This window comes from Falco naumanni, chromosome 1 (assembly GCF_017639655.2).
Source record: "Falco naumanni isolate bFalNau1 chromosome 1, bFalNau1.pat, whole genome shotgun sequence".
NCBI lineage: Eukaryota > Metazoa > Chordata > Aves > Falconiformes > Falconidae > Falco > Falco naumanni.
The window spans coordinates 27,505,881-27,530,104 of NC_054054.1; the positions used below are offsets into that span (position 1 = coordinate 27,505,881).

The 24,224-nt window shown below is 38.8% G+C and overlaps 1 protein-coding gene across 11 annotated transcripts in view; it reads right to left on the reverse strand.

Annotated features, from left to right (window-relative positions):
• Nucleotides 1-24,224, reverse strand: part of TBC1D1 (TBC1 domain family member 1) — a 113,619-nt gene that overhangs the window by 7,276 nt on the left and 82,119 nt on the right. For all 11 annotated transcript variants that reach the window (XM_040587642.1, XM_040587623.1, XM_040587613.1 and 8 more), the window contains 5 exons: nt 18,905-19,090; nt 14,021-14,182; nt 10,973-11,131; nt 4,530-4,774; nt 3,934-4,093 (listed from right to left, as the gene is read on the reverse strand). In XM_040587642.1, coding sequence (XP_040443576.1) covers nt 3,934-4,093; nt 4,530-4,774; nt 10,973-11,131; nt 14,021-14,182; nt 18,905-19,090 — 912 coding nt within the window. The remainder of the gene's footprint in view (nt 1-3,933; nt 4,094-4,529; nt 4,775-10,972; nt 11,132-14,020; nt 14,183-18,904; nt 19,091-24,224) is intronic.

Sequence of the window (24,224 nt, forward strand, 5' to 3'; positions counted from 1 at the left end):
ATCCAATTCAAATATAAGGTACACAGTAAACCAGGTAGTCAAGTTTGTCAGTGTTGTCACTTTTTGGGCATGTAATATTAGTGTGGGCTTTTTTCTTTTGAGATGTTAACAGGAATCTGAATTTGATTAGAATTCTTATCCCAATGCCATTTAAAAACCCTAATACAAACTACACATAAGACACAACCAAAGACCTGAAGTTCTTTTCTTATCTGGTGGAGAAAGCTACAAAGTCTCAGTTAATACAACACTGAGTATAAGGCTAGATGGGCACTTTCCAGCAGCCTCAAGTTTCACGTGCATGTATTTATTTTTAGTATACATCTCAACCACTTACGTTAATATTCTACTAACTACATTAATAACCACCCTGAAATCTTAGTAATACAGCTTAAGCGTTAACATTACAGGTGGCCCTGCAATGCCAGCACCTGGCATACGTTCAAGCACAGTGAAACCACAGTATATAGTGACCTTTCAATGCAACGTCCTTTCTTTTCTTTTCCTTTACAAATTGCCTATGCCTTTACAGAGGACAGAAATAGAAGACTGAAACGAAATCATCAGACAAGAAACCCATCTTCACAAATCCATCTGTCCACAGTACAAATAGCAATGCCCTGCATTTGACTTTCCTGATACTGTAACTCAGAATCTGCTCCTGGTTTTACTGAGGGACTCGCTACAGGCAAAAGCATCTAACATACGAAACAACACTGACAAAAGTGGAGAAGAGAAGATACTGTGGTTTTATTCCATACTTCCTAAAGATGTTTTTATTTTTAAAGTGCTTCTTGTCTTGTTCTTTCCCTCCTTTGTATTCAAAGCTGTGAAGGAAGGCACAATCACTTACAAAGTAGCACAATAACATCAAATAAGTAGTATGTGTTAATGATTACAAAAAAAAAGGAGAATAAAGAGAAAGAGAGGAAAAAAAACCCACCACACAGCAAGGGAAGCAACTACTACCACAGGTATCTGTGATGTAGCAAAGAACATACAAAAACACTGTCTAACTGCCTTTCTTAGTAAAAGCAACCTCTCCTTCCAAATTTGTATCAGAAAGAAATTCCCCCTTGTGCTCTTTTGCTTGTAATGTTGAAGCTGCGACTCATTTCACTTCTCACTCTTTCTCTCTGAGAAAGAAAAGTACAAGTAATAACAAACCATAAATCTTGCACTTCGCTGCCATTTGTCCTAAAAGTGGTGTAAAATTTTTAAACTTTGATTCAATGTGAAGTCCAAAGGCAGGAATGATTGAAAAGTGGTAACAGCAGGCGTCTGCCTCAATTCTCTATTGAAACTGAAAACTGTGGGAAAATGTTTCATAGGGAAAGCTCTATATTAGGACAGGGGATGCTGAAGAACAGTTAGGAAACACAAAGTGGAAAAAACACAGCTGAAAATAATGCAGATTTATGATTCTGCACCTGCCCCATAAAGACACGTAGATTAACTCAAGGTGACCTGTAAGTTGTTAATGAATGCCTTTATGAGCTGAGCGGGTAATACATAGATGAAATCCCTCTCTCATTTAAAAGAGCAAGTACTTAACAAAGACCTGTTTGTTACTCACTCCCCACACTTCCCGTTAAGTTGGCTGCCAGCCAACAACAGTACAGTGAAGTTACCCAAATTAATGTTAGCCTGATTGGCAGCCTACAGGATTAAAAACCCCCAACTTTTATCTACAATCTTGAAACAAAATAAACATTATTCTACCAAGTCTCCTCCATTAATAGGTAAACAGGGGTATTAAAGAACACATCTTTGTTAACACTGTACTTTCATTAGGTCCAGCTCAGGAGAAGCGTTGAAAGTTTGGGCAGATAATTAAACAGTGAAAAGGACTTTTGCTATTTGACTCATAAAACAGCCTTTGGCTCCACCTCTTTCTAAGCCTACTTCTTTTACATATTGCTTATAAGATACTTGCTAAACGTACACTCTATGGAAATCTAAAGAAGTGGTCTGTAACAAGTATTAAATAGCAGTGGGGCTTCATGTTTCAGACGTTCAGAGATACCACGTTAGAAAATGGCAGTGCAATCTTACAGTCCTAGTAACCTATAGATGAGTTACTCCAACATTAAAAGGCAACAATCTTTCATTCCAAAAGTTCTAGTAAGTGAGCAATGAAAACTTACACTATGTTCTGCAAAAGTGCATGAACACACAGGTCAGAACTGATCAGATCCTAACTTGCCATGCTGCTAATGACACCTGCTATCAAAGTGACAGCTCTAGCCTTTTTTAGCTTTATAGTTGTGTTTCAGAGTCTTTTGCATGGGTGAAGATGAGATTTTGCTTTCTAATGTAAAAGAATGTCCAATGTTCTCAACTTAATGTCAACCAATGTTCCAGTAAATACTTACTAAATATTTGAAACATTAAAAACTGCAAATGTTGGTCATACTGGACTTCCTCCATAAAAACCATTAGAGATTTTAAAGAAGTGACAGTTTCAGTCATACATGATTTTCTGTTCTTGACCCAAAATCATACCTGTGAAAATCATGTATCTGTGCCTTCTATTCTAATGTAAAATCTTTGCTTGCTAAAGCCCTACAATCCTCCAATGACAGATAACATGCTAATCTGTGTATTAGGGCAGAAATCCAAACATACTGGATGCACAAGGCACTTTTATACCCTCACTGCAGTCAATTGTCCAATTCAAAGACCCTTTTTATCAAGTACAATACTATGAATGATTCAGAATAATCCAAAGATGATTATAAACTCAGTGTATGAAACTCATATACAGCACAACTTAATTCCTACAGTTTATTACTGACAGCTAGATACTTACCATGTACGTTAGCCTACTTTGAACTGTTCCAGAAAAAAAAAATAAAAATGCTGCTTTCCCTGGACTTAAAATGCTAATCACAGGACATGTAGTGCTACTTAGCTATACACCATCCTGTTCACCATGATTTCTTCTAGCGCTAATTTTAGCATGTCCTTAAGCAGAAACAGGCCTGGATTCTTGTTGGTTCTTGGAATCTATATTCATTATTTCTTATTGTTTCACTACATCTCTTAAGTGAGACTGACTGAGAAAAATAGTTCCTCATTAGAAGAGAAGATTTAGGTGGAAAGCTCCAATCCACCCTGCTCATCATGGACAACTCAGTACCATATAATGAAATGCAAAACCAGAGAAGTGAAAAGGAAATTAAGCATCTTCTGATATACTGAACAATTAACCTATGAAATATACATCCATAAGATAGCATCAAGGTAAATTCTTAATTGGAAATTAATTAAAAAAAGATAACTTCGCTTCTGTAGATTCCAAAAATAGGTAACAGAAATTACTTTAGAGCCTAAACTCCATACGCTTCCAAACATTTTCAGAAAGTCAGTTTATCAGTCAGGCTAAAATCATAAGGATAAGAAAAACTAGTTTAAAAGCCCAGTGTTTCTGCAGGGTAAACCCACAGTTAAACTGCAAGGGCCATCTCTGTGTGTATGTGTTAAAAATAAAACTCTCAAAAAAATTTTCCACTGACTCTGTTGGAGACGATTATGGAGTAAATGGACATATTTCTCAGATTATGCCCTTGTTACATCTCTTTTCAGCTTGAAACTAACTAATTGTTGGTGTTGAATGACATTGTCATAGCACCATGCCTTCATGGCATCAAATTTTACATCCTCTCTACAAGTGGTTACAGGGTAGGAAAAGGTAACAATGAGGATGAAAAGACAGGACAGTTTGGGACTGCCATATGCTTTCCTCTTTCTTTCCATTTTACTGTAAATACTACATGCTCCATGAGACGACATCTGTTGTTGTTCATCAATAGGAAGTAAAATATTTCTCCTGGGTGCCTGAAGCAGACTGGATAATAATGCTGTTCCTAATACCAGGATGCCAAACATAAACCCTCAAAAATAACAGATATAAGTTTTACGAAGAATTACCAAAGACTCTGGCTACAAATCCAAGGGGAAACTGGGAGGCAAACATGGTAAGAAACCAGGGAGCAGCATAGAGGCTGGGGCCAATTTCATGTTCCTCTAGGTGGTTATAGAGATCTCGATGGTAGTCATGAAGAAGTCGAGACAGTTGATACATCTGGATCTGCACGGAATAAGAACAAAGAGACTAAAGATCACGGTAGCAAAGCTCATCTTCACACTTCACACTTACAGAAACAGCGAAAGATATTTGTCAGTTGATGTTTGGACGGAATTGTGTGAAGAAAAGAAATAATCAAAAGCCACCTAAAAGACCCAGGATGGGTCACCTGTGGGCTTATGACAGGCTCATTTGCAGGGTTATTTGAACCTCACACAACATGTAACAGAATTGTTCCTATTTATGGTTTTCACAGTTTTCCCAGTAGACTTTTAATTTGAAACTAGTGCATTAAAGGTGATGTGTTCTTTTCCCAGATTATCCTTCCCCATTTTGAGAAATGAATTTAAGTTCAAGTCTAGATTTTGACAATGCTATCTATATTGCATTATTATGATTTAACATTAGCATCCTTTAATTATAAAAGCTGAAATCATACCTGTAAAATTGTCATGTCAGGACGATATTGTTTTCTCAGGCCTATGTCAAACATGAGAAACTTCAGCATTTTAAAAGCGTCTTCTTCACTCATATGAAGTAGTAAAACTCCTGCTACAAAACTAAGGCCCTGGCAATATCCTACTTCCTGGTCGAGAAGCGAATAGGCCTTCAAAATATTGTAGAGTGACAGCTGCCCAGCTCCCAGCTGTGCTGAGAAGTATGGATGTGTTGGAAACGTGCGCCCTGTGAAAATAGCTGAAGTCAGCGACTTAAACTAAAAAATAAACAAAACCCAAACCCCCTCACTTTGCCATGTTATCAAACTAAACAGTCTTTCAGAAAGGTAGATTCTTTTGAAAGGTAGATTCTGATTCAACCACAGGAAGACCGTAAGAACATTAACAATAGAAAACAACTGACATTTAGACTCTACTACTGTTTTGTTACAGTAGTTGCAAAATGAACTTAGAAATTGTCAGGGGGATGGAGACGGTTGTTTGGAACAGCTGAGTAACTGGTTCTTAAGACTAGCCTTTGATCAGTTTGTTAAAGGGCTTATAGGGGCTGGTTGCCTATAATGGTAGGTTGACAAGTCGCCCAGTCCCCTTCTCATGAGTAAGAAGTTTTAGCTTTTAGACAACTATTAGGACGCAGGCAGACTCAGAACATCTAAGCTCTATGGGTTGGGCCCCCTTCCCTTTCTCTTTTCTTCTTGTATTTTTTCCCCCAGTAAATGTGTCTCTTGTCACCTCCCTCTTTGCCTTGGTCCTTCCCAGTCTTATGGGTCCTTCCTCCTTTCCTGCAACAAGAAGCTCAGATTCTTCCATGAGCTGATGCCACTAGCCTGGCAGAAAAATCTCCTTTTACATGGGGTTAGCTGTTCTGCCCTGTTACTCAGCTGTGTCAGCTCCAGGAGGCAGCCCATGAGCACCAGCACAAGTGAGAAGTGCTTGGAGAGTGGGAGTCGGTTACCAGAGCAAAACTTCCTCTTGGCAGCAATGGGCTTTGGATCTATTCGTCAAGCATCTTTAAATCCCAGCCCAAGGTAAACTATGCTAATTGTAAAGCCATAGAAACGCAACTGAGCCATTTCCAGTTCTTCAGTTCTAGAATGAGATCATGACTTCCACCCCAGACTGGCTTATCTGCAAACTTTCACATGGAGCTGGGACCCATATGTCCTTAAACCAAACCAGTCCAGCTAGGTGACTTACACAATTAGTTTGACCTACAATATTTAGCCAGTGAGTAAAAAGCCAATTTGTATTTTTTTTCTGCAGCTCTTACAATATCGAGAATTGTGTAGCTATGTCTGTGTTATGATACATGCTACGTATATATATTACATGAGAGCCAACAGACTGCACTTTGTGAGCTCTTGAGCATCTGGATACTTCGTCAGAGAACACCAGGGGACTCCTGGGACCCTGAGGGTACTGCCGCTGGCAGGTAAGGATGATGTAGTTCTGGCAGCTTCCAACCAACGCTTGACAGCTGCCCTTGATGACAGGGTGCCTATATAGCCTTTGTTCTAGCTGATCTCTGATTAGGGAGGGCCATTAGTGACCTAGATGATGGGGCAGAGTACACCCTCGGCAAGTTTGCATATGATACAAAACTGGGAGGAATGGCAGGTACACCAGAGGGTCATGCTGCCATTCAGAGGGACCTTGACAGGCTGGAGAAATGGGCTAACAGGAATTTCATGAGGGAAGTGCAAAAATCCTGCATCTGGGGAGGAACAGCTCCATGCACCAGTATCTGATGGGGGTGTCGCCTAGCAGCTGGAAAGTAGTTTAGCAGGACCTGGGGGTCCTGGTGGTCACCAATGTGCAAAGTGCTCTTGCAGCAAAGGCGGCTAATGGTATCCTGGGCTGCATTAGGAGGAGCACTGCCAGCAGGCTAAGGGAGGTGATCCTATGCCTCTGCTCAGCACTGGTGAGGCCACATCTGGGGTACTGCATCCAGTTCTGGGCTTCCCAGTACAAGAGAGACATGGACATAATGGAGAGAATCCAGCAAAGGGACAACTAAGATGACAAAGGGACTGAAGCATCTCTCCTCTGAAGAAAGGCTGAGAGATGTGGGACTGTTCAGCTTGGAGAAGAAAAGGCTCAGGGGGATCTTATCAATGTCCACAAATATCCAGTGGAAAGGAATGAAGAAGAGGGAGCCACACTCTTCTCACTAGTACCCACCAACAGGACAGGATGATGGGCACAAATTGAAATACAGAAAATTCCACCTAACATAAGAAAAAAAATCTTTTTATTGTAAGGGTGGCCAGACACTGGCACAGGCTGCCCACAAAGGTTGTGGAGTCTCCATCTACAGAAATATTCAAAACCTGAGCGAACATGGTCCTGGGCAGCCTGCTTTAGATGACCTTGCCTTAAACAGGGTGGGTTGGACTAGATGATCTCAAAAGCTCCCTTCCAACTTCAGCCACTCTGTGATTCTGGGAACAGAGACATTACAGGCCTCACTTTTGCAAATTTTTTCCCCAAAAAAAATTTTCCAAAAGGGATTATTTTCATTTCTAGGAAGAAAACCCTCCCCCTATCAGATTTCCCCTATGAAATACCTCAAAGAAGAAGAAACGTGAATACTTCTTTTGTTCTAGTATCAAGTGGAGCTTGTTTTCTGGTTGCCCACTTGTTAAATACTACCCCACCCTTTAGCTCCTGGAATGCTGCTGTGCTGCCAGATAATATCAGAGCTCCTGCTTCAAGAAGACAAACCCTGGGGCAGAGTCCTGCTATCTGGTAGGTGCTCTAGCCTGTCACCCCCAGATACTGGCATTCAGTTCCTGAGCAGGTCTCCCCTGGCCAGGCTGTCACAGAGTTGAACGTTACAGAAGAAATACTTCTAGCTTCCTAGGAGAGGGAGCTTGTGCTCCTTTGCAAAGGAATCCTCTTGCCTGAATAACAAGTTATTACAGTATGGTCTAAGGACAGACCTGTACTGCCTCACTTACACAAGGCTCCTTTCATGGAAGTCATGAAAAAAAGTTACAAGCTGAGCAAGAATAAAAAAGCAAAGAAGTTCTAAAAAACAGTAAATGGAGAAGACACAGAACTGCTAAACTCACAAGCTGATTTGTTTCTGAGTGCCCTGAGTTTTGGCTTTTACTATGTAGGCACAAACAACACCTGACCCTGCCGAAAAGAGACTCTCAATGAACTGTGGTACCTCAAGAGCACCAGAATGAGAAAGCAAGTACTTACTACTTCATTTTTGAGATGTAATAAAACAAAACATAACTTTCTACTGTGTCCAGCAAACACTCCGTGATGAGTACAGTGGTTTCCTACACTGACAGCATCTTGAAGTCAGTTTACCCTACCTTATTGAGAAAAGAAATCAATTTACTGAACATGACTTTGGTGTTCAGGACCTGAAATTCCCAGTGACTGCAGTGGTTGTCCAAGTGGGGCCACAGAAGGAAATGCACAAAACAGCCTTCAGGGAATCGTGATTTTGTTCTTGCCCCATAATGAAATAGCACTGTGACATGTAAACTGGGCCTGGAAAGTGGCTGCTGTACCTTACCCTCTGCATCCAGATGCACACTGCTGTCCTCACTCTCAGGAAGCACTATTCACAGCTGAAGATGCATTGATTCAACTAAGTGTGAGCAATACTACTACAGCTTTGGCTCACACCGTGTTAGCAAGACCTCTTTAGCTTAACCCGGGAAAGCTTTTTTAAATACTATAACCACATGTTGCAAGGACATTAGTTTTTCTCTCAAGGGACAAGTGCACGCTTTCAGAAGGATTCGTAAAGATTTAAGAGACAACACTTCTGATAGCCTGAAGGAACACAAGTCAGAACATGCAAATTCCTTCTAGCTGCCTATCCAGTTACGCGGTCTTGATACTGTGCAGCACTACTCTATTCCAGTGGGAATCAATAGGAAACTAGGAAGTCTTCAGAATCCTAGTTTCATCTTACTGATATAATAGGGTCCAATCCTTCCCTCAGCTAATGGGCTAACAAATGGCTCCCCGGCTAAAACAACACATTGCATGAAAACCACCATGACGTTAGCAATTTGCCAACACATGCAGTCATTTCATGCACGTGCACTTCAAGCGGAGCACACAGCTAAGATGGGAAAGCATAGATGTGCAGAACCAGGCAGAAAACATGAACAGCTTGCTGAGCTAGCAAGCACCAGTCTGCTGTGTGAGCCAACCAAACTCAGACTGACTGTGCTGCCTACTGTCCAGGAGCTGTCCCACCCCTCTCCCCTCTGCTGAATGTGTTCAGTTCACTAATCCAGTACAGATTATTCACCCCTTACTGAGGCACTTCAGCGTGACAGAATCCCAATGTTCACTGCCGGGCTATCAACACCAAGTATGCTGACTTGAGTAACAAGTACCTGTTAGCAAATGATGTCTGGTTGCACATAAATGTCTCTCTCAAAAACAAAAGACTGCTTCTGGTGCTGCATGATCCAGGGGAATTCCTAGGATTGGTGTGACAGTGTCTGGAAGGAAACAATTTGCCTACACTGCAACTGGCTATTCCTAGCTGGAATTAAGGCTCCTTGGAGAGCTGCTTTCCCAGCACCAAGCTGAAACCTGGCAAGCCTGTCAAGTAGGGGAAAGTGAAGATGGCATTGGCCATCACCCTCCTCACCTCAGCTCACACTAGTTCCTGCAGAAACATGCCTGTTCTGCCAGATTCTTGTTTTCTATGCACTGCCTTGACTCACTTTATCAAGTGTTACAAAAAGAAGAAAAAATTCTCATTTACCATATAAAGCTTACATCATCATCCTAACTTGGCAAATCTCGCAGTGCAGTACCCGCTGAAGACAGCCTGCACATTGAGTTATTAAGAAATAGGTGTGCCCTGGAGAGCTCTGGGTATAGATGATCCCTCTGCAAGCAATTCTTCCATGTGGAAGAGAGCTGGTACAGCCTTTTTCCTTTGCAATGAAAAATACTCAAGTACTGTTTGAGTAGTTAGAAAGAGCAGAAGTATGATGGGATAACCATACTACTTCTTTACTGAAAAGACGTAATTGAAAATAATACAAAAGGTATTAACTACTGAGATCAAACCAAGTACAGATTTTCACATAGATTTTTATCATTCTACCACATGACTGGTTACTTGCAGTGCATAACTTCCCCGCATAAATTTTTTTATGGCAAATTAATTAAATCAAACTTAGTGATTACGGACTTCTTAAATTGCCTCACACAACTCCTCAGACCCAAACCACAAACCCCACAACATAAGCCTGTCGTAAGTTATATAATACTCTAGAAGACTTCCTCTTGGAAAAACATCAGCTCCTGGTTTCTCAGACAATAAATGAAATTAAAATATCCAAGGGAGCAAAAAACAGTATCTTCAAAAATATCCACAACTCTATATGCATGAGGGTAATCTGTAGATTATCCGTTAAACCTTCCAATTCATCCATATACCAGTAAGGTGTTACAAACTTGCACCAGATGGTTTACATCCAAAAATAAATACTTTTGCCAGGGCAAAGGTTAGACATGTGGATATCTGACTCAATAATCAAATGGCATAATTTTTTGAGGTATATGAACACTGCTCTTTTACAATATCTGGAGGGATCGCTTCTGCTCCTACCCTAAAACAACCATTTCATTCCACTTAGATTTCCCTTCTCATGTTTCCTTCTACTACTAGCAAAAAAATGTTGAGCTTTGAACAATAAATGTGAAGGAAAATGGAGAACTCTAATCAAGAAGGCCAAAAGCCTGCCTGAAGTCCATCTACAAGTCACTTCAAACTTAAGAGCCTTGGTTCCTAACCTCTCTCTACTAAACTCAATGGACTATAGTGTATGTCTCTCCACAGATCAATTCACTGTCCCTAAATCAGGAGACAGCTCAGGCAACGTGAATAACCTGCCTTAAAAACAGTTGGGATTTTTTGTTATTAGAAGAAGATTATTTTGTTATTGTTCTCATCCAAGTAAAAAATACCAACTGCTAGCAATTATCCATTAAAAAAGAAAAATAGCAAAAAGCAAAACTGCATTATTTCAAGTAAAAGTGCTTAACAGAGGCAGCAAACACTGGACATCAGGAATGAATAGCACACAATTCAACAGTCTGCACTTAAATATTGACTTCCTTTCTTGATAATTTGTATTCCATGGGCCTGTGGAGTCCACTGTCAATATCTGAAATACAGATGCATTACAGTCACATCTAGCTAACTTACCACCACATGTTGCAAAGGCCCTCTGTGCTTGAAATGCAGATTTTGCATTTTCCTAATGATTTCAAGTAACAGATTTACATTTACCCCAGATTAAAAGCAGTTCTTACCAACAACCTATTACTAAATGGTGAGGCTTTTTGTATGTTATTTTCTTTTATTTAATTCTCTTCCAGAGATCATGAAACCCTTACTTTAATTTCAGACCACTACTTTACTTACCTAGGTCAATAAGTATTGCATGTTGTTGAGAAGTTAGTTGTTTTAGGAGTTCCTTATAAGGTATGTCCTTTGATTGTTGTTTACTTGGAAACTGATGTTTAAGATGGTATTGCTCTGCTAGAAATTTCCAGATCTCCCCACGGTGGTGACGTGGTACTCCTGAGAGAAGAAGGTCATTAAAAAAGTAATTTGTACTCATACTGAGGGTTCAGCTATAGCTGAGCTAACAGGATTGAGGAACTGAAGATCTGTATCTGCTAGATATGCAAATAGATCCCTATCTGCTATCTCCAGTAGACCACAGAAGCAGATCAAACTACAGTGCTTATACTTCCTCAACCAATAAAATATATCAGCATCCTAACAGGAGAGATTTAAGGTTGAAACTTAGAGGGGGAGCTGCCTAAGTCTAAAAGGTTACCACTTCCATCCAGTTTGAGAAGTACTACAGAAGAGGCAGCAAAAACTGCCATACTAGTCTCTGAAAAGTTAAATATTCATCTCCCATTTTTCAATGTAAAGTACACAATAAAGCACTGTGATAGAACTAATTAACATCTTTCACTAATATGACACTGACACTGTTGTTAGGAGCAAATTTTAAGAAAGTAGGATGCACACATACAAAAAGTATAAAAAAGCACAAATGAGATGTGATCTAAAGACTACAAAGGAAGGCAGATTAGTCAGAAAGCAAGTATTGTATTTCTAGTTTTGCTATTGGTTTGCTGAATGACTGGTACCTGTAAAAAATTTTTAAAGCTTCAATTTCTTTCTCTATAAAAAGGGATGATGCTACTTAACTATTTCACATAGGTGACAATAGCCTTCATTTCTACCTATATGCAAAGTTCTGAAAGTTACAGAAAAGTTACTGTTAGACGCATACTTTATTCAGCACAAGACCGACACTATTAAATCATCTACACAAGAAATCAACACACTGTTCTTTGGGAAAGTATTCTGTCTAATCCATAATATACTGGAACTAGATATTACAGTTTGAAGTAACTTATGGCTTAAAGTTTTTTGGACTCCTTTTTTCTTTTTGTATATATGTAACCTATGGATAGCAACAATAAGACAAATCAAAATTGACTCAAGCATACAACTTACACAGAAAGCTAACAAAACATAGTAATTTCACTGCCTTCTCTCATATAAGCACAAAAGCATATGAATTTATCTCTGCAATACTTATTTTTAATACACTATCATAACCCAGAGACAACTGCTTGAAAATGAAATGCTAGTAAAAATGTATAATATTTGAATCCACATCACAAGTGTACTTAGAGAGCATTTCTGCAAATTACTTTAGGGAACTGAAACTCAATTATTGAAAATCCTCCAACATGAAACAGTGAGGGAAAGTGCTGTTTCAAATACCAAATGAGTCAGGTTTTCCTCCTCAGATACACATCTAAAATCCCATTAACTTCAGTGAGGTTGAATGTGTCACATAGGGTAGAACTGGCTTAACAGTGCACATTTACAGCTGCAAATTTACAAAGTAAGTAAAATTTCCCTTTAAGGAAGTAGTCCGCTATTAAGTTTATCTCTGTATGCTGCATCGTACATGTAAAATAAAGTATTTCATTTACTATTTTCTAAATTAAAGATGCACTATATTTAAACATCTTCTACAGTGAACATTACAGGTCAACACTACATATTTGTTATCCTAATTTAAGCCTCATGCTTATTGAAACCTTCATTTCTTACCTGTTTGCCTTGCTTACTCAAGTTATTTTTAATGGTTTTGGTCTAAACTACAACTTGCTAAGCTCAATTTAAATGCATTTTTCATTTCTGTATATGCATGAAATCTGACATCACTTCACTTTTAGAATGTTGACACAACTGGGCTGTAGAGAACCAAGCATAATAGTCGCATCAAGCCTAGGGATAATTTCCCTATCAACTGGCTACATGTGTGTGCTTCTTACCAGAAATCCACTAAGCAGGGCTTTATTTATTTATTTACTTATTTTGCATCACTCCAAGTTTTTAAGTTTTATTTTGAACTCTTAACACAGGCCAGCACCCCTAGACTATCAAGAGAAACCAAGTTTTTCTCATGCTCAAATATTGACCGGGCAGAGACATTTACCTACACGAATGGAAGGAAACCTGTTTGAGCTTTCCTTACTCTGCAGAGGTTTGTGCTTAGGGCATTTGATATTGTTAGAAAACTAGACTTACCTAGTCATCTTAAATGGATAATTTGGTTTTACTTGCTTGATTAATTTCATAGAGGCAGGTGCAATATTGTAAATATTAAACTTGTTCTAGTGAATTCTTGACACTTCCTTTACATACCGGAAATGTTTGTATAGAACTATAAAAAGCTCCTTGTAGTAGCCATCTTCACCATCGGCTACATACAGCACCTGGCGTAAGGTCTTCAGGTCCAACCATGGCACAAATAACATTAATAAACCTGGTTTCTTAGAATATTTAAAAAACTTCTTTAGGTTGTATTTTGATGCAGTGGAGAGAGGAGCTGGCTGCTCAGCCCTGCAGTTATGAGGAAGACTGTACGTGGTGTCTGCAGGTGCGATGCATTGTTTAACTCAGAAAAAGGCAGTTGTACAGACATATCCATGTATATTCTTTGTATACACACATACTGCCCAGAATTTCCAGATAATTGTGTAGACAGTTACTTCAGTTATTTACAGAGTCATTTCTTTGGCATTATCCAGGCTTCTTCTTTAATTATATCTTTTAATTTATAAAATCAGATTGCAACAATTATAATACATTGAGGTACTGTACAACTTTCCTGCAAGGACAAATGTTATCAAAAAATGAATACCAAGTACTGGAACTCCCGTAATACAACTGCACCTACCACTGAAAGGGACTATTACTTGCATACGCATAACCATGAAGATACTGAACACTGTTGCTTGTTTAGTCATCAACCTGAGTAACAGCTCTAGTGAGAATCTGGTTATAAGGAGTAGTTAAGAGGTCACCCTATCCCTTTTCTAACACAACTTACATGCATTTCAACAACTCAAAATAACAAACTGTGCTTACCTTGCCCAACAGCAGAGTGTATTTTTTCCACATCAAATTTAATCTTTGACCTTCCAGGTGTACTCAACATTTTTTCCCAAATCAAAGTTACATCTTTTAGGCATGGTGTGATTTCTTCATAGTCAAGTTTCAGACGTCTGTTCTGCAAATTGTTCTCTGAAGCTAGGAAGTAATATCATGAACGCACAGGTTAATACAGTTTGCTGTTTGTAAAATGGATTATTTTAACTTAGAACTTCATTATGCAATCCACCTAAAATTAAATTCTATTAATTCTGAAACATTCTGTGTCTAAATTTTTGTGATTATGGGGTGGTTTTCTGTTGCCTTTTTTTTTTAAAAAGTGATGACTAATGAAATAAACACAAGATTTTCCTAACAGGATTCTTCAATTTCCCAGCTCTTAAAAAAAAATAGTGCAAAAAAACTACACCAAATAAAAATACAAAACCAATATCGTAATCTATTTCTTATACATGCAGCTCCATAATAGTAATGACAAAGTTAAAAAATTACTTTAAAGGTGAGCATTCATATGTCCATTTTTCTAGACTACATATACTTCCCTTTGAAAGTTCAAGTATAGAAAATTTCAGGACCCTGAACACAAATAGGACTATAAACACTATATATATTATATATATGAGGATCTCTTAAAGTCTCCACTGAAGAAATCAGAACAAGGGTCAATGAATAAGTCAGTCTTAAATAAGACACTTTAGATCATCAGAGCTCCTGGAGCAGAGATGTATTGTCGTATTGGTGACTTTCTCAGACTAAAATTTATAAGAATAGTGTACTGTATCTTTGTATGTTATCTACAAGGGATTTGTAAAAAATTTATCAATAGCTGGGAAAGTATCAAAGAACCATGGCAAAAAGGAAAATGAATTCTGTAACTGAGTGTTAATTCACAAGTTTGGAAGTGGCATGAGAATTTCAAAGGGACTCCTGGCAAAGCTTTTAAGTGTTGTTTCTAAGGGGCCTTTTTAGTACTAGAATGTACCTGGAAGGAAGGGTTTATTAATGGCATTCATGTAAACTAAAAAATAAAGCACCTTTTGCGATAGTGGATGAATTTGTGCAGGCCGTAAGACTGAAAAAACAGAAGAGGTCTTTCAGCTGAGGTGGAGAAAAAAGATGCAGTGCAGATGAGATAGAAAGATGTCAGTCATCCATTCCTAAAAGGCAGGAAATGCTGAAAAAAAATGCTGTAAGGAAACTGAGATGAAGCTAAAAAGAGAGCACTAAGGAATGACACAGACTATGGTAAGTCTGTGGAGCATTTAACAAAACGGGTATTTCAATTTATTAGCTGGGTTGTAATGTGGCTGAGGACTCAATGCACCTAGTTTCAGAACAAGAGTCCTGGGATATGGTCAGCAGCTCTCTACTTGCAAAGATAAGCAGAGCACAGGTTCAAAAGACATAAGTGACTGAAAAGGTTCTATTGTATTAAACAGAAATTTAAAAATGATTCTCAGTAACACCCACTGAGAAAATTACAAATAACACAATTTGGAACCATGTTTATGAAATAGTGTATCAGGAAGTGACCATGATTTTTAATTAAGTTGCCACGATGTATTCACAGAACTTCACTGTTGCAGCTGTTGTAAGCTGCTTTACTGTAATGCTAACAAGATACTCTCATTTTGAGGACATTCTGCCATACAACATAAGACTACTGCTGCTTTTGATGATTTCACAGTATGAACTCACAAAATCACACTCCTGTGTGTTACAGTCTTGAGGCAATCTATGTTAAAAGGATGTAATCTTCCACTACTTTAATCCTTCATTGTTTGTGTGTTCAACTTGTTTATATAAATTTACTAACGAGTTAAAAAGCACCTGAGTTTACATGGCCCATAATGACACTAAGATAACCAATATACTAAGCTCATCTTGTTCTGAGATCTGTATCTGCAATTAAGGTTTTTTAGATTATCAGATTCTGAGAGTCACAAAGGGTTATCTAGTCCTGTGCTGCCACTGGCTAAAACAAGATTTTAGATTTTAAAAATGGAAAAAAGAAAACACTGTTTATATTTGGGAAGTGTCCACCTGACCTCCTTATCCTGTAGTTGCTTTCACATGTGAACAATTTCATTCAGTGAGGTTATTTATGTGATTATGCTGTTACCTAAGTGTTTGCAAGGTCCAGACCTCATAGTATTTCATTTTGACATTTTTCTATTTTTGACTTTTCACTTCAAAGTAGTGTATTTCATTTTAAAACACGACTTTGGCTGCTGTGTACTGACACTTGCTTTACCCATCCTGATACAGACAGCTGCACTTCAATTTTGCTCCTTAAAGTGCTTTTTTATTCCTCGTTTCTGGTTGCTTTTGATTTTTCCCTGTAGATTATATTCAGTGTTTAACTATAGACCTACGTAAATACAAACACTAATGGTTTTATTATAGCTGTGTGCCCACACTGAAAGCAAATCCGTGTATCTAAGCCAGGGGTCCTCAAACTTTTTAAGCAGGGGGCCGGCACGCGGATGCAGTGGCAGGCAGCCATCTGCGGCTGCTTGGTTTCCCCCCAACCCCCGGTGGGGAGGGTCTGTAAATACCGGGGGCCAGATTGAGGACCCTGGGGGGCCGTATCCAGCCCGCGGGCCGTAGTTTGAGGACCCCTGATCTAAGCTCTTTGTCAGCTTCTTCACATTTTCTTCAGGTCAAATACAACATATTTACATATTGGAATATCAAAAAAATCCTTAAAAAACAGGTGCCATTGTATGAGGATAACTTAAAAATGACATTGAAGGTTCAACTTGTATGAAAACAAATTCAGAGAAATCTTTCAGTATTCCATCCTCTGCAAACAAGTGTTTTCTGGTGCTTGGCAACTTTTCAGTCTTTTCAGACTTTTCTGCTTTATTCCGTTGTCCTATGCCATGTGCAAAAATGTGACACTAGGAGTGACATGCAAGGACTAAGAAGAGAATACGGCTTTATCAACAAACTTATTTAGATATTGACACTACCCGATTCTCAATATCACACTTAAGCATTATCAGTAAAGATGCAACATACTGTACATTTAATTTTAATATTTTGTTCAGTATTAAACAGTAGTACTCTAAGAATTATTACTACATGTAAAATACTTATTTTCACTTCCCAGTGACAAAAGCATCAGAAAATGTAGCATTACATTACAAGCTGTGCTCACTGCAGCACAGCCATCTGTTTTTTCAAGTATTGTCTCACCATCTGAGCTCTGCATGCAGCAGCTACCTAGGACAACTTCCTTACTGCACAGTGCATACTGCACAGCCTGGGTGTTCAGTCATGCCAACGCTCGTCTCATTCACTCACTAACTAGCTTTAGGCATGCTCATCTTAGTGAATTTGTGATGGTTTTGCAATTGTTTTTTGTGGGGAGACAAAACTGGAGCACCTGATTAAACTTGTTATAACTTTTATTGATATTAATGTCCTGCAGTTGCCAAAAACTTGGTTTCCGGCTGCAGATGCAGGTGACTTGAATACAAGAGAATTTAAAAAAAAATTAATAAATCAGGAATGTAAATATACAAAACAGAAAATTTATTTCTAAATGCTATGTCCCATAAAAATTCCAAGTTACAGAACAATTTGACAGAAGCTCATTTTTGACAGCACTGCTCTAAGCTGAAGGGATTGTATAAATTATTGCTCTTGGCACCTCTTTCTCCATATGGTCTTGGCCCCTTAGCCAAGGGCATTGTATATTTGGTATCCATCACCATATTTCATGTTACTGGATTAGCGAGTACATTTGCTGGGAATGTGCCTGTCACCTGTGGAGTTCTTGGGAAATTCAGGTATCAGGTATTCTTCGGATATCAGGGTTGAAATAGGAGAGCTATCCTACTAGGAGTAAATAGCCTAAAGGTGGGTTAAGTGTTCTGGGAGGCCATATCTGATGTCTGAGGGAGGCGTTTTCTCCTTCCAGTTAGGAGTCTTAGCCCAAGTTTAAAGAAGGATTTTGTGTTTGGTAAACTGACCTTTTCACACAGCTGGGACCTTTCTCTACACAGTTCTTCCTGGAAGACAATCCTTCCTCAAGTTTACACAAAGGCAAAGAATTGCCATTTTCATGCCAGGTACCTCACCCCTTGAGGGTCCAAGTGCCTACTCCCTTCCTGAACATCCAAAATCAGCCAGATAAGCATTTCCATCCTCATCATTCATATCTTCAAAGGAGCAGCTCTCAAGGGCAATCACTTGTGATTCTGTATGCAGCTGCTACAATAAGATGTGTATTCTTAATTGGCTGCATTTTATTGTATAAACTGCCACCAGAACGGATTTGTTGCAGCTACATATTCACACACAGAAAATTTTGGTTAAGAAGAACTGCAAATTCCTTCATTCTTATTAGCTTTCTGACTGATCTAAGTCATACTACTCTGTACCAACCTTGCTTGCACAGTGTGTGTACCACTGCAGAGACCCATAGTTTTAAGTCCACAACCAGCTCAAGAACTTCAATTCAACTTCAAGATCGGCTAAACAGAACACTGCAATGACCAACACTTAGACAATGACCTGTGCATGCAAATGTAGGAAAGAATTCAGTTCACAATAGTGACTGTGCCGAGCTCCTTGTCAGAACTTCTAAACACCAGACTAAAAAACTGCAGCCATGGTAAAACTAAGAGTACTAATTAAGTCCAGGTACACAAATAATAAGATGAAGTGATAAAAAAACAAGTGTAAATTGTCACCTACACTAACGAGAACTGAGGGAGATGCTGTTAAACTGATGCCTGCATGTTCCTACAATGTTTCATTAAGGCTTGGTCCAATCCACTGCCAAGACCACAAAGAAAACCAAAAACTGAATTTACATTGCAGTAGGGTGTAATCAAGAACTTCACTAACCTTGTAACTTCTGGTTTTCTTTCTCCATTCTGAGGAGCAGTATCTGCTGAATAATGGCTTTCTTCCACAACTCGCGAAGCTCACGGGGTGTCCGCTTCCTTTCCTCTTTCACTGGCCCAAAGGGGCCATCTTCACACACTGGTTCCAATGGGGATCTGGGTGGAAGTTCTCCCAGTTCGGAGTAATCTTTAAAAGAGAGAAGTTGTTGTGAACTACTTAGATGTCATGAATAGGTGAATGAAGGGACACATTTTGAAAGATTGCATATATATACACATACATACATATCTATACACACACACACATATATAAGAGGTAGCAATACCAAGCAAGGTTTCCCAATGACAGTTTCAAGCTGCTTCTGAGAAAGAATCACATGGGCTCTTCCAGTTTTGGCAGAGATAGAGTTCATTTTCTTCCTAGCAGCTGGTACAATATGCTGTGTTTTGGATTTAGTGTGAGAATAATGTTGATAACACACTGATGGTTTAGTTGTTGCTGAGCAGTGCTTACCCTAAGTTAAGGACTTTTCAGTTTCCCATGCTCTGCCAACAAGGAGATGTACAAGAAGCCAGGAGGGAGCAGAGCCAGGGCATATTCCATACCATAGAACATCATGCTTGGTATATAAACTGGGGGCACTTGGCCAAGGCTCACCAATCGCTGCTTGAGGACTGGCTGGGCATCAGTCAGTGGGTGGTGAAGCAACTGTATTGTGCATCACTTGTCTTTCTTGGGTTTTATTCTGCTCTTTTTCCTTTCAATCATCACCATCATCATCATCATCATTATTATTTTACTTTATTTCAATAATTGAACTGTTCTTATCTCAACCCACAGGTTTTACCTTTTTCTGATTCTCCTCCCCATCCCACTGGGGCAGGGAGCAGGGGGAGTGAGCAAGCAGCATCATGGTACTTAGTTGCCAGGTGGGGTTAAACCATGATGTAGGTCAAAGTCTGGAACATATTTTTTCTATAACCTGATAAAAACATTGTACCATACACCAAGACCATGCCTTGCTAATTACAGCTTTCCAACAAGTAAAAGGAAAAGAGGAAAAGGTAAGTTCAAGAAATTGCAAAAATACAACCTACAGCTGAAACCTGGCATGATTCAAATGGCAGATAAAATCACATATAGCGCCCACGTAATTGAAAGTATAATTTCTAAACTGTGTTTAACAAAGAAAATACACACCCTTAGCTGCACAAACACACCACCACCTAAGGCCATACAATAGGATGGTTACCAATTCTTAAAGTAAACATGCAGAAATGGAGACAGGCACCTAAGACATGTTTGCTCTCACTTCTGATTTTTAACCATATCATAACCTTCTGCACCTTTTCTTTTGGCTTCAGCTGGTCTATCACAAAAACGTTTCTTTTTGTCAAACATGCAAGGTAATTGTAGGAGGACTGAAAACACTATAAAAGAAAGTGAACACTAAAATCTCAGGCTAATTGAAAAATCTTTTCTTTTTAGGGAAAGGTTAAACACCACCATTTTTAATGAAGTTCTCAACACAATAAGCTTAAGTTCTTTTACTCTGTTTTCTTAATACCTACTGTAGTATTACTTGATTTGTTTTATAAAGGTTCTCTGAAGGCTCAGTAGTCTTTGATATAACCTGTATCTAGAAGAAAAATTACTCAAGTCACCACCTTTAAAATGAACAGTCAAAACCACTCATCCCTTCCTACCAAATTCCAACTGGAAAGGCATTGCAACAGCCCTTCCTCAGCTAAATAGAATGGCTGTGAAATGTCTCCCTGAGGACAAGCTCACCAGTTATACATACAAGAAAATGCTTTAAAAATCAGTGCAACAAAAACCATTCCCTGGACTCTCCAGTTAAGGACAAGTACATCTGTGCATGCTATTTCAAATAGCTCCTGGAGAAGGGGCACTCTAGAAACAATTATTCTGATGATAGCTCAGCAGTCCATTTCTTTATCATCATATGGCATAGTGATAAAGATTTCAAAGTAAATACACAGACATTATCTCATCTCTACAAACTAACAAAATAGGAAAATTTTCACTCCTTCAAATTCTGCTCTGAATACTACCATATATTGACTCACACGGCTCGTATGCAGCTATTCCTTCCTTGTTTGTTCAAAGACACTCAAACAACTGAGCTCAGATGACTAAGAATGGAAATGTTCACAGCTGTTGGCTCTTAAGGAGTCAAAGACAAACAGGGTGGGTCCAAATACCACTTGTTTCCTCAAACAACATTTATTTGCTTCTTAACAGAGTTAAATTCAAGGACTAAAACATACCTATAAAAATAAATGCAACATCTTGTACTAGCAGAACAAATTAAAACCTTTACAAACTTGCACTCTGGATGTAAGTGCAAATACCCATGCTTCAGGTATTGACAGCATTTCGGAGAACAACAAAATTAACGGGAATCAGAATTAGGCAAAGGACAAATACTCGACACTTTAAAGGTAATCACCATTTGTTGCAAAGAGAAGTATGAAACATCGACAGATGCATTCAGAAATACAGCTGGTTATGAAAAATATCAATACAATGAAGAAATTATATTACATCCTTTAAAAGAAACTGGGAAACAATTTAATTATTTTCTTTACAGGCAAATGGGAAGACTTCTGTGGGCTAAGATCTGCAATTATAAGAGAGGTTTAGGTAAATGTCATCAGGTAGAGAAGAAACACACTTAATTCTCAACTTGTGTTGACAATGAAAGGAAAATTATTTTGATTCAATTGTAATTTTTGATGCATATACTACACTACCAACAATGTTCTGTACATTTTCATGTAGAATGACTACATATAGTAGCTTTCAACTCAATTTTTCTTAGTGCATATTAAATATTATAAGGGAAATGCTCTTAAGGACAATGCTGGTAGAACTAGTTTAATTTGCTTGAATAAAATAATAAACTTAAAAAAAAAAAAAAGATCATCTTCAAGGAAAGTTGTTCATTAAGGCCACATTACATGCACAAAATAACAGTAGTACAAGAAAGGGGAATTAATGAAAATGGTCACCAAACATCAATGCAAAAAAGTAAAAGTGATCCAGACAGGAACACCCTTATCTACTGTACGCTCTCTGTAGTCTATTCACTTCTTACATTCTCATAGCATTCAATATAGAATGCATGCATGTACATCTTGGGGGAAAAAAAATCTCTTCTCAGCCTACACATCCTCCCAGTGGTCGACAGATCTCTTTTAGAGTCAGGTATGTATTCTGGTTGTATGCATATATACACGTACGTGTTAGAAAATATCAGACTATCTACAGAGAAATTTATGGTTGCCTACTTGCAAAACCCCCTAAAACCCTGGCAAAGCACATGCAAGGAAATGGATTAAACACATTGCATTCCTAAAGCAAGAATGAACATATCCAATGCCTAGAATCTTCCTGTCTTTAATGTACACATTCTACTTTCTCAGTGAAAATTCTGTGGATTGGTCTTCAAGCACCAACTTAACAAAACATCACATAATTTATCAGAGATGTTACTCACTTATTGTCCTCCAGTGATCAAACCATGGCGACACCTGAACCACTGCAAACCATTAACTCCTCAAGACCATGGTCTTGCTTCCACTTAGGCTGAAAATTTCTTGTCTATTACTCACCAAACTAATAAAACCAGTATTCACTAAATGAAGTTTATCTCACAATGCTTAAGGCTATAAAAGAGAAAGGTTACAAAATTCTGGTGGCTGAACAATTATGATTATCAACCCTACCTCTAATTCCTCTGTGGAAGAGTCCTAGGCTTGATTTTGCCTTCCAAATGGCAGCTCCTTTTCTATATTTTCTTTCTTCCTTCTTATCACTTGTGGAAATTTAACAGGAAGTCTAAAGTCTACTCTAATAAAGTGCAACACATTCACAACCTGCCTTCCCTCCCATCTCCGTGCTGGCATGTGGCAGAATGTACAGAAACCAAAATCAAAATGAACCTGTTTAACTGCTCAAGTGGCCTGCCTAAAGTTTGCGGAGTTGCATCAGCTGTTTGGCTGGTAAAGGAGGGGGTAGGTGGAATGTGCAGGTAATCCCTCAAAGCAAAGTAAAAAACCAGACCACCACTAACCCATGTGCATGAATGTACAACAAGGTGATCAACAGACATGCCATCTGGCTTCCAGATCCAAAACAGACAAGAGCAGAAATACTGTTAACAAGAAACAAAGTATTTCATTATTCTGCACAAATGACCTGGAGGATAGCAGAGAAAGCAAAGATAAATAGTAGAGCAATTCACCTGAACATAAGTGGTAGTTCACATTCCACCCAATCAAACTGCCATGTACTAAAATCCAAGTAATGCACAGCATTCAAAACTTCTGTGAGATTAGCAAGTGCACTTAAGCAGGATTTGAACACTTCAGCACACACTGAAAGACTGTTTCCCTGTTCAAGTGCCAACCTGATCAGCTTTTGTTGACTTCTATTCCACATTTGACCTGTACTCCTTCCAAATATGTTGCTCCCTTCCCTGCAGCTTCCATATAAAAATTCTACCTCCACACATGGTACTTTTACAAGCCCACCACATTTCTACTCTTTAAGGCTCAGGACTGAGGAAATTGACTCAATAACTACCATTACATTTTACTAACACATAGGTTATTTCCCATTGGAAGTTCATACTTGGACTACTCTTCAGAATTACTCTTCTGCACAGTGCACTTCTACAAGTCTGTGAGTCCAAACCAAGTATCCCTTGAGAAACAATGTACTTCAGTGGCAAAGCCCCCAGCTTTCCTGTGCTTGTGAGAACTTCTGCAAGGTAATGAACTGCAGATGAAACTGCTAATGAAGAAGATGGAAATGTTGCACAAACGTACTACAGAGCATCTAGAAGTGTCCAAAAAACGGCAATGAAGCTGGTGAAGGGTCTGGTACACAAGTCTTATGAGGAGCTGCTGAGGGAACTGGGGTTGTTCAGTCTGGAGAAAAGGAAACTCAGGGGGAACCTTATTGCTCTCTACAACTACCTAAAAGGAGGTTATAGGCAGGTGGGGTAAGGACTCTTCTCGAAGATAACAAGAGATAGGACAACAGGAAATGATCTCAAGTTACACCAGGTGATGTTTAGATTGGATATTAGGAAAAATGTCTTCACTGAAAGGTGGCCAAGCATTGTAACAGGCTGCCCAGGGAGGTGGTGGAATCACCATCCCTGGAGGTTTTAAAAAAACACATAGGTGTGGTGCTTAAGGACATGGTTTAGTGGCGGACTTGGCAGTCCTAGGTTAATAGTTGGACTTGATCTTAAAGGTCTTTTCCAAACTATATGATTCTATGATTC